Source organism: Bactrocera neohumeralis, chromosome 6, assembly GCF_024586455.1.
Source record: "Bactrocera neohumeralis isolate Rockhampton chromosome 6, APGP_CSIRO_Bneo_wtdbg2-racon-allhic-juicebox.fasta_v2, whole genome shotgun sequence".
Taxonomy (NCBI): domain Eukaryota; kingdom Metazoa; phylum Arthropoda; class Insecta; order Diptera; family Tephritidae; genus Bactrocera; species Bactrocera neohumeralis.
In genome coordinates, this window is record NC_065923.1 from 3,255,192 (window position 1) to 3,266,501 (window position 11,310).

At 41.1% G+C, this 11,310-nt stretch overlaps 1 protein-coding gene across 1 annotated transcript; it reads left to right on the top strand.

Moving 5' to 3' along the window:
- The first annotated feature begins 6,556 nt into the window (after window positions 1-6,556).
- Window positions 6,557-10,954, top strand: LOC126761938 (uncharacterized). The gene is made up of 4 exons (XM_050478374.1): window positions 6,557-7,412; window positions 7,468-7,625; window positions 7,686-7,899; window positions 7,962-10,954. Exons 1-4 carry the CDS (start codon window positions 6,557-6,559, stop codon window positions 10,952-10,954), a joined length of 4,221 nt encoding a protein of 1,406 aa, XP_050334331.1.
- The last annotated feature ends 356 nt before the right edge of the window (window positions 10,955-11,310 follow it).

The following is an 11,310-nucleotide window of genomic DNA, read 5'->3' on the forward strand; positions in this document are numbered from 1 at the left end:
AGTGATTTCCCGCATTTTCCCTCTCTGAATCCGCCTCTGCCTAATAGAACACGATTCTTTGGGGCGATTGGTTTCTTAAATGGCTCCAATTTATGAATTAAGAGTTTATCCGTAGAGGAGCAGCTCATATTAGACGATTCCCCATACCACCTAACACATTTTCAACCGCCTGGCCTAAGTTTTTGCTTTATAGAAGAAAAACTATAAAAAAAGCGTCTTTTCTGCAAACTGGTGTACAACTTTTACGCGTGCGCTCTCAATACTACGTCAACTAATCACAAAATTGTCTGAGTAGTTTTTTAAATAAAAGCTAACGCAATATTATATATGTAACCTAATCGCATATACCATATATATAACATATTCATACATATGTATGTACAACACAATAATATCAACTATTGTAAAAAGAATCGATTTCTATTTGTACAAATCATACTTTAATTGGTTGTTAAGCCTTTATTAATGATAAATATAATTAATCCAAAATGAAACGAGGAATCCAAGCTACATATCCATTCATGCCACCCTTACAACATTTTGGCTGCAAATAATTTCTGCTGTCAACTACAAGTGACTTTGTTAGTCACATTACTTTTGAGAATCAACCTTAAAAATATTTAATATTGGTATTTGTAACTGAGAATCTAACACCCTCTCTCACGGTGATAGTAATTGAGTGCGTTGAATCCGGAACTATCCCTCCGTGTATCAGGAATTCAAATTCGACCACAAAGCCATCGTATATCAAAATGAAAAGCGAATAAGCCGTTAGTAACAACAGATGCACAGTAACTCCTCAGGAGTCCAAACGAGAGGTAAACATTCTAACTTTCCCGAGTATTTTGGAGTGTGGTTTGGAGAGAAAAGAATGAAATTGCCTCATTGGAATTGAAAGCTAAACTTATTCCTGCAAAAATATTATAATTATTCTTCACATGATATTTAAGCCACTAATCTGACACACAGGTGTCTTGCTGACCTATTTTATGTCCTTCTGTTGCTTTTCTATTTGGTTGTAGTTGTAAACAAATCAGAAAACAGATCAAAATATGTCTGCCTTTCATTTTGTTGTCATTGACTGCCCCCACGTTGTATGTATCCCAATTTATGTGAAACACAATTGTTGTAATTGTTATTGTTGTTGTTGTTGCATACGCTTTATTTGATCGAAAATCCTGTGACAACATGCAAATCGACATGAACACATTTGAGTATGCAGCAGCAGCGAACAACAGCAACAAGAAGGACAGCAACAGCAATAACAGAGACAACAATAACAATAACAACAACAGCAGCGACAGCAACAGCAAGAGCACTAACAATAACGAAAACAGCAACAACAAAGCTATCGCAACAGCAGCAACAACAACAACAACAGCGACAGCGACATTGAAGGAGACAAACAATCAGCGAGACCACAAATAAATAATTGTTAAGGCAAACAAATGACAACAGCAACAACAATCGCCAAGTACTAGCGAACAATTGTTACAATTGCAATAAAAATCTCATCTGAAATGTGTTTATGAGCGCGACGCCAAGCATGTGGGCAACAACAAAGCACAGCGGTGACAAAGCAAGCAACTGGTATGAGCACACACAGAGCCACACACAAATCGCATATAGACCGAAATGACATTAGCAATAAACCATGGCCAGAATTACAATTGTTGCAGCCACAATAACAACAAAAACAAAAGTCAAGCGCATAAAAATGGAAAATAAATGGAATATAATAAAATAAACAGCAATGAATATGGAACTGGGCAAAAGGAGATGACTGTTGTACGGAGGAGACGCTGGGGAGAGAGCGGTGCAACCGCAACACATTGAAGAAAAATAGTTAGCATTTTGTCACCCGAAATGATCGAAGAGATATGACTGAAAAAGTGAAGCAATTGAGATTGATTGCTGCAACAAAACAGCGCAACAACTGCCAGCATGTGCGAGTATATTCCGTAGGAACATGCATGCCACAGCGGCGTGTGTTGCACATTGAACAAGAGCGACACAATCAACGCATTGCTGGTCGAAATGCGACAGCGACCATTTTTACATGAAATTTACCAACTACTGGCAGCGCACACACACAACCATGGGTTACAACGACCATAACAACAACAAATAATAGCAGTAACACCAATAATGCTTGCAACAACAATGGCGGCAACGACAATTTGTCACAGCTGCGTAGGCAGTTTGCTTGACGAAATAACCTTTTTCTTACCTACCCCCCCAGTCAACAACAAAGACAAAAACAACAACAGCAGCGGCGTCCGTCATGCTCGTATTTAGATGACGCAGCCGACGTGTTGCCTAGCTGTCCGCCTGCCACTCAGCCCGGCGCTGCCAGGCAATGAGCAACGTGCTCGCCACCAACCTGCGATCTGGAAGACTTTAGTCTAATTTGCTGAGATCGGGTTGAGGCGCAGCTGAGCTCTAATAAAACGCGCTGCTGGTTGAGTGTTGTTATTGTTTTTGCCATTGTTTTGACATTACTTTTCTTGTGGTTGATGCAAACTTGCTGCTACTCTTGTTACTGCTGTTGTTGGTGAGTACTTGGCAATGGATTGTCATGCCATATCAAATACTGCAAGCAGGTAAACGGGCCGAACTGCCCGACATACTGTCACTGAGTGCATAAAACACAAATATATACACACATATAAGTATCTATCTGTATATAATATTAAGAATTATTGAGTTATGTTTGTGGTAAAGTGATGGCATTGACGGGTTTGTGCCACTGCTGCGCATGCGTAGACTCGTGCAACACTGGTACAATTAAAATTACATTTGTTCACACATTTCCGTAGACAATGTTTCAGCGTTGTATATGAAAAGCGCAGAAATATTGGAAATTGTGGCAGGAGCAGCTCCGCGCGAAATCCTATAGTAGATACTCACAATAACTCAATCAATAACTAATCGAACGAGATACCATCTTTAGCTCTCTTATAATTATATCACAAAGATAAAGAGTGTATTGGCTGGCTTCATTTTTTGAAAAAATATGGCCCAATGTTTCCTCTATTCATAGAGCACACCAAACAGTGATTGGTTTTAAGATAACCTCTCACTGTGAATACTTTTAGAGCTGAAGATTATATAGACAGTCGGAAGACAGCTTTTGAAGTACATAAAGGTTCCAAGAGCTATTTCATCCGGTATAGTTTGTTCTAAAGTTTATTTGTATATTCGGAAGAGCCTGATAAAAAATGAAAACAGCTCCACTTTCTTTGATCAAGAGACGAATTAGGTTCTTGATGCGAAGTAACACTTTCAGGTAGGGCGAATGAATCACAAAATAGGCTGTTTAAAGCCATAAGCCGTAAGCCATAAGGCTTACAGTTGTGGTGGTTCCAAAATCACGCTGTCTGATTAATTTATGTCATATGTGTGAAGTTGTACTCAGTAAAGCTGTGACTCGACGAGACATGTTCTTCCGTGTAAGGTTTTCAGCGTTGCCGAAGTCGAAGTATACTAACAATTCCTTTTCGTAATGTCAAAAGAGTGATTAACGTAAATAAAAAGATCATGGGTGTCAAACTGTTTATCATGTACCCAAGGTTTGGTTCTTGATAAATATCTGATCAATTAAAGCGGCACTAGTGAGATCCAACACTTTCGTTAATAATTTATTGACCTAAAGGCCGTGTGCTCAATGTCTGATTAGTAGCCATCTGTCAGTTAAGATCTGGTTAAATATGTTTTGGTTTAAGTTAACCAAAACTTAGTTGACAGATCGCTGCTAACCACACATTAAGAAAAGGGCCATAAGTAGAGTACAGATTGAGGCCATGTCAATATATTTTGAATAATTCCGTCGGTAATTAAACGGAACTGAGGTAATGGAAGCGCAATCCATCATTCTCATATTCTCTGTATAATTCGCTATGCTATGAAGTATTTCCTGTATACTATATGTTATTTTCTCGAGATTCCTTACTAAAAACTTGGATATTATTAAATGTACCGAGGAACACCAATTAGTAGTGATGTTATAAAACAGAAGGACACTCAAGCTTTCAAAACTTTCAATAAACATTTATATATGTATACTATAACCTTCCTACCAGTATAGCAACAAAAATATCGTATCTAGCATGTGTTATAACAATGTACATATGTATATAATGTAGTGCATTCACATACGATTTCAAATGCCGTTGAACTCTGCTAAAGCAATATATCAAAAAAGTCAAATCACAATGCATTTAACTCACAGTCATAATTATAAACCGCAAAGTCGAAAAATATTTTGCTTATTTTTCGCCAAATATTGTGTTCTAAGAAATTAGTGATAAAGGCGAAAGATATGGAGCCATATCAGCGACATTGTTTCTCAGTGTCCAAATATGTTTAGAGTATATTTGTATACTATACTATATACACATTCCCATACTCACATATTTCCATACATATTCAGCTGTGTAAGTGTTAGCATTTAGAAAACCCCCTTAGACTGAGCTTTGCACATATATAATTATGTATGTAAGTATATACCTGCATTGCACAACATGTTTGTGCCTGTGGCAGTCTGTGCGGCACACCGGTGTTCCTGTTGCGAATTCTCGCTTTGAAAATAAAAGTGAATTTATCACGCATTCGTGACCAATTTCAATTTATGACAAAAAGCCACAGACGCGCGCACAATTTACACACGGAAGAGGGGCTCGCGAGTGTGACACAATGCCACTCAATATACATATGTATTTACAAATGTGCCCAGCTGACCAGCAAACAATAATATCGTATTTGTTTCTCAAATACATACATACATACATACATTTTGTTTTTGGTGTAAACTGCCATTTGTTTATGCACTCGAAATTATGAAGTGCGCAGCCGCATTTGTTTTGGTGTTAAGTTGCCGATTTCATGCAACATTTCGCTTGCTGCCACACTGATAGCGAAGACATAAATCGTTTGTTAACATTTTATGGTGTGTGTGAGAATGTGCGGAATACATACTTACCGCATGTATGTAGATTATTAGTGAACTTAATTGATTCGGGAATTACGGCAAGTGTGAGTGATTGCGTGAAGATTTTGGATATGAATTGAGAATTCGACAAAATGCTCAATAAATTTGGGTTTAATTGTGTGACTCAGATTATTTACTCAATATATTTTAATTAAAAGCTTTTAGAGGATTTTAGAAAGAGTATCAGAAATACTTAGTCACAGGATCGAGTTTCACTTTCATTATATGTATGTCCCCAGCTCTGTGGCTCGAGGCCCATCTAAACCTATTCCGGACTTTGGATCCGGGACCCGGTTGCTATGCATTCGGGTCTTGACTACAACCGCACGATACTCCCCTAGAGACCAGTCGGCATGAGCAGGTTGGAGTGAAGTCCAGTCTCCAGTCGAACCTCGTAGAAGAAACTATTACCTGTTGAACTTGCATACTGCCCTCTCCTGGTGACCAGGTGTTGGACACCATACACACACCACTCACATAAAAACCAACCCTAATTCCCAGTTAAACGCCTTCGCCGCCTAAATAATTCACTCACAAACGACCCTAACTGTTCGGCATTCGAACTAGTGGAGATCAAATCCTTAACATCCAAACGTCCATCAATCCAGCTAACCCCAACCACTCAGATCCCTAATGTCCGAGTACATTGGGCATTCTGCAATTACATGCACCCTCTACCCCCGCCCCACAGAAACAGCTGACCTATCAGATAGCTGCCTCTGACGAAAAAATGCATTCGGAGACCTATGCACCGTAAGCAGAAAACCCAGGCCCAGACTAAATCTGAAGTCTGGGTTACCCTCAACAAACCGAATGCATTCATATGTCACCCAATCGTTAGGACTATTGACCGTTAAGACGGTGCGACATGCAGGCAAGCATCATACAACGAGAGGCACCCCAAGACGGTCGTGTCTGCTTCCCACCATAAAGCGGCTCCATAAGTGGCACAAGCCACGATATATGGTGCGAACAGCACGACGTCCAAGACCTTAATCACTCCGCTAAAAGCGTCTTACTTTGCCTACGGTTGCCAGCAGTCGATCCTTCACATTCGCCAAGTGTGAAGTGAAACAGCTTGAATAACAGATATATGTATGCTTTAGTTTTCCGATTTAAGAACTATTTTCGGGGATTCAGAGAAGGGTTGTCATTTTTGAACATTGCCGAGAAAAGTCACCGAATGTTTCTACAAAAACATTCGCGCATAATCTCTTAATTTATCACATGTTCTGTTATTTGGTCACAACAATTATATTGCTTCTTATTCCTTTCAAAAGTCAAATAATCCAAAAGAGTCCCAATTAACAATTAACTATGCAAAACACCAAATAAGCGATGACAATCTAGACAAGCACTAAATCAGTATTAATAATGTGTTTCATTATTACGAAATGTTCCGAAAAATACGCAAATAAATTTCCAACTTTAAAATCCAAAGCAATCAAATAGTCTTTTCTTTATTTGCAACGCGGCGCAGAAAAAAAAAAACGTCAAGATTTTGCTCATTTAATTTTGAAAAACGCGTTAATCAAATAAAATATTTTTTGTTGCAGCGAAGCAACAATGAAATATTTTGTTGAAAACATATTATTTCTAGCCGTTTTTCTTTTTCAACCGCGGCGTCCGCATGCTAGTGAAAAACTCTGCCCCATCGGTAACTGCAACGACGCCGGCAAATGCGCGCTCGACGGCAATGACATACAATGCGCCTGCGTTGCCGACTATTTCAACGGACCGCGCTGTGAACAGTTCATGAACCACTGTGAGGCGAACCCTTGCCGCAACGGCGCCACCTGTGAACCGGCGCTGGGGCAATTCCTATGCAAATGTGTAGACACCTGGGGCGGACAGCGCTGCAACATGAAGAATATGCCGACATTTACGAAAATGCACTTGCTTTTCAATCCGGTCGGTGTGTTTGGTGAACGGCAGAACTTTCTGCTCACCGTGGAGACTTTGGGTACAAGAAATTTCGTGTACGAGGCATACACTTCAAATTGTCTTATCGACACCTTTGAATCTTATCCCAAACGGAAAAGTGGCTTTCGATATTCGAGGGACTTGAGAGCTGTTGCTCGTTCATTGGGTTTATTACACGCTGGGCGTTTGCCATATAAAAGCGGTTACTATCACGAAGGCTACGAGAGTTTCTGGGAAGCGGGTACATTGATTATAACAGTGCGGGTCGCCGATTTGGAGTCAAATGCACTATATGAGCAGACCTTTGCCTTGTATATTATACAACCGACGGATGTGCCTTGCATACCGGACATTGGTTTCATGCATGGCTCTGACCCGCAGGAACCACTCATGATAGATATAGCGCGCTTCAACGTCTTCAATGCTATCATACACAGGCACTGTGCGCCCAACTCGCGTATAGAAATGGAGTGGACTGTGCACAACAGCATCGGCACAAGTGAGGATGGAAATTTCCTAGAAATATATTTTAGTGATTTTGCTCTCACTTTCAGTTATATTGTATGAATTCGGCAATACTGGCAAGAAACAGCTGAAGGTTAAGCCTTACCGTTTATGGTTCAACTATCACGGTGCCGTGGCACAGTCCTACATGGTACGTGCAAATGTGGATGAATACTTTGACGACACGGTTGTGCACAAAAAAGTTCGGGTGAGTTTTGGACCTTACTTTTTTAACTTTCCATCAGTAATATTTATTTTTGTTGAACAGTGTTACATATTCATTATGTCCAAACCAGTTTCGGCTTTTATCTTAGGCGGCACCATACGTGAAGTGGGCATCCGTGAATCATTTTATTTGGATGGCTCAAAGAGCCGGGATTTCGGTCTCTCGCCTTTGGTTGAGCAAACAATGAAGTACAAATGGAGTTGCGAATCGAGCGATGACAGTTCAAATAACTACTGTGGTCCACATATGGGAGCAGGTTGGTAATACTTCAATATTCAGTAAAATAATGAAAGTATTCCCTTGTTGTCGCCATTTCAGGGAGCATTCTTCATATACCAGCCGGCGTACTTCAACTCGGAAAATCTTATACATTTAGCTTTCGAGTTAGCTCATATGTCAGCTTAACGCAGCAAGATGTTGCAAAACAAGTCATTAAAATTACAAATGAGCCCAAGCATTACGTATACATCGTTTGTGTAAGAAATTGTCAAATGGGTACGTTTGCCGCCGGACGTAAGGTTCATCTACGCATGCGCTGCGTCACCTGCACGGCAGCACCTACGATTACATGGGAAGTAACGGGTGGCAGCGGCATACTTAAGAACGCACATCGGCTCGGCTTCATGCCACCGAATAGCGGAAGCGTCAAAGTTGAGGCATCGGTGACCAGTGGGGGAATGAATGGAAAGGTTATAGTTGAGCTGAGGCATAATGCACCACCTGAGGGTGGACAATGCAGGGTAGAGCCCAATAATGGCGTAGAATATGAGACTGAGTTTCATATAAAGTGCACAGATTTTGAGGATCCCAATGTGCCGCTCTCGTATCAATACATAGCCGAAACCTTCACCTTCGATCGCACAAACGAACGGCTAATGAATACCAGACTGCCAGTAACGAGCAGCATTAAAATTTTGGTTTGCGACTGTCTTTTCGCTTGTACCGAAGCACAAGCAGCTGTGAGCGTGTCCGCCATGCAAGTGCCGCAAGATGAAGCGGCACTCAAGTCGCTACTAGCTCGACCGGAAAGTAATATAGCCAAACTCTTGCTGGACGGCGACGTTGAGCGCGCCATGGTGCTAACAGAGGTGTTGACACGAAACATGCGCACGCTGGCAATGGGAGAGATCATATTCTATCATTTGAGGTGGCTCGAGCTGGAAACACTGCTACGCGTCGAGCAATTAACAAAAATAACTAGAAATTTCTTGGCGCCACTGCAGCCGCTGGACAATAAACGCGTCACACTTTTCACCAAATTTCTGCGTATGATCGCAAATGGATTTTACTTCATCATCGTGGACAGGGAGTACCAGGAGCTATTGCCTGAACCCTATGATTTGCTCAACAATCAAGTAGTAGACATGATTGCTGAATTCTCAGCGAAGCTCGAAGATATGCCACCGGTCGTACGAATCGAACCAGCGAGCAGTGGTTCGGCAAATCGTCTAAGTGAAAAATATGCGCCTCTGCCAGATTTCGACGAGACGGTGCTAACGCGTATTGGGCATTGGTTGGATGTTATATTCGAAGTTTTTCGTTGTCTACATTTTGTGGGTATAACAAGCACAGTGATGCACGAGCCGACGGATGATCATTATAAATTGGACAAACCGGGTGTTAAGGTGGACGTTTTCAGTATAGAGGGTACAAAAATGTTGAATTTCGAAACTGAAAATCGTAAAATTGAAATAGTAATGCCTTCAGCGATGCTCGCAGAACTCGAACAAACACTGCAAAGTGCACAGTTACATTTTCAAGTAGTGTCTTTCGAGCGAAACCCGTTTTGGTGGTATCCCGACACGGAACCGCTCAACACCGGCATAGTCGCGTTTAGCGTATACAGCAGCGCCGATCCCTTGAGAGAAGAGACAATACTGGAAAATCCAATTGAGTTTCGCATGACATTATCCGATAGCACTACAACGCCGGCACAAAGCACCAATATAGTGGAAGGCTATGTTAATGACACACTAGATATGCCTATTTACCGCATTGAGATGCCGGAAAACAGTGCCGCAATTGTCAAATTCTCCGATCCCACGACTCGACTATGTGTTAAATTAAAGTTGTGCACAAAGCCGCGCAGCCATCAAGTGCGCAACTCCACGGAGATCGTGCCGGAAAAGAACACATTTCATGTGGTGAACAATAAGGGCGGCAATGCCTGGGCTTACCTCGCTGTGATGGCAGCAGAAGAAATATCTTCGCCAAAATCGTTCAAATTCGAAACTACCATGCTGAAGTGCCTCATGTGGGACTTCAAGTTGCATGACCCCGAATGGTCGACAGCTGGTTGTGTGCCCAAATTGAATTTAGCCGATGCACAGAACTTGAGTTGCAGTTGCTACCATTTGTCGACGTTTGCGGGGAAAAAACACGCACAAACCGCCATGGAAACTGACGGCTCTCGTCAGGTGCTGACACATCTACCCACCAACGGTTATATGGTTTTGTTTTTCCTAGCACTCTTGCCACTTTTCGCTGCACTTTTTTGGTGGGCTTACTACACACTACACCATCACAAGGGTGACTTAATCACCTTGCTCGATCAGGAAGAGTGCCACATAGAATATGGCATCAATGTGCACATAAGCACCGGTGGCCATTGGCATGCTGGCACCACCGCCAATATCATCCTAATGTTTGCTTTGCCTCAAGGTACACGCAAATTTGTTGTGTATCAGAATCCGCAGGATCCTCATCTCGTGCGCAACTCTACTTGCACGCTCCGTTTACCGCTAAGCGGTGATGATTTAGTGCAGCCGCTGCTGCTAAGCATACGTCGTGACAAATCCGGGCGTTATCCCAGCTGGTATTGCCGCAACATCGTCATTGAGGATTACGCCAATGAGGTGATGTGTACCTTCGAAGTCGAACAATGGATAACCACGAAACCGTTAGTTTTGGATGCAAAAAATTTTCGCGAAGGCTCGCAATCCTTCAAACGCAACTTTCGTAATACGCTGGAGAGCCTCTTCATTCAATGGTATTTATTTCAGGCTCTCATTGGTCCATGGAAATATGGTGAAATGCCCTTAAATCGCTTTGAACGCACTTGTATTTGGACCGTTAAATTAGCCATAACCATTTGCATTGTCATGTCTTACATGGGCACGACGACTTTGGAGACATACGAGGAGGAGCGCGAGAAATATAAAAATATTGCTTATGATTCTGTTGAAATATTTTTTCTCTGTGTTTTTTCTTATGTTATTTGCTTTTTCGTTGAGACAGCACTTAAAGCTTTCATTTGCCATGACGAATTGAAGAATAAAGAGGATGATGAAAACTTGTCGAAGGAAGAATAATTGAAAAGTCAAAAACAGAAATTTTTGTATTTTCATGTTAACATTTGCTGTGGCAGTTACAGCATGTTAGGTATGGGAAGCATATTTTACAGCATACTTTTAGGAGCCAAAACTGTTAACATTATAGCAGCGAACATTAATGAAATCTATCTTTTTATACTATTCATAACATAATCTGCTAAAGTGCTTAGCATTAATCTTATCGTTTATATTCTCAGTATAAAAATAATTAAATTAGTAGAATAAGATCAAAATTTCACCAGTATTTTTCTGACAATTTATTCAATTGGTCCAGTCAGTCAGTTACTATAAGGGCTTAAATTCAAATCTGTTAAGTTTACATCTGAAAGTTCACT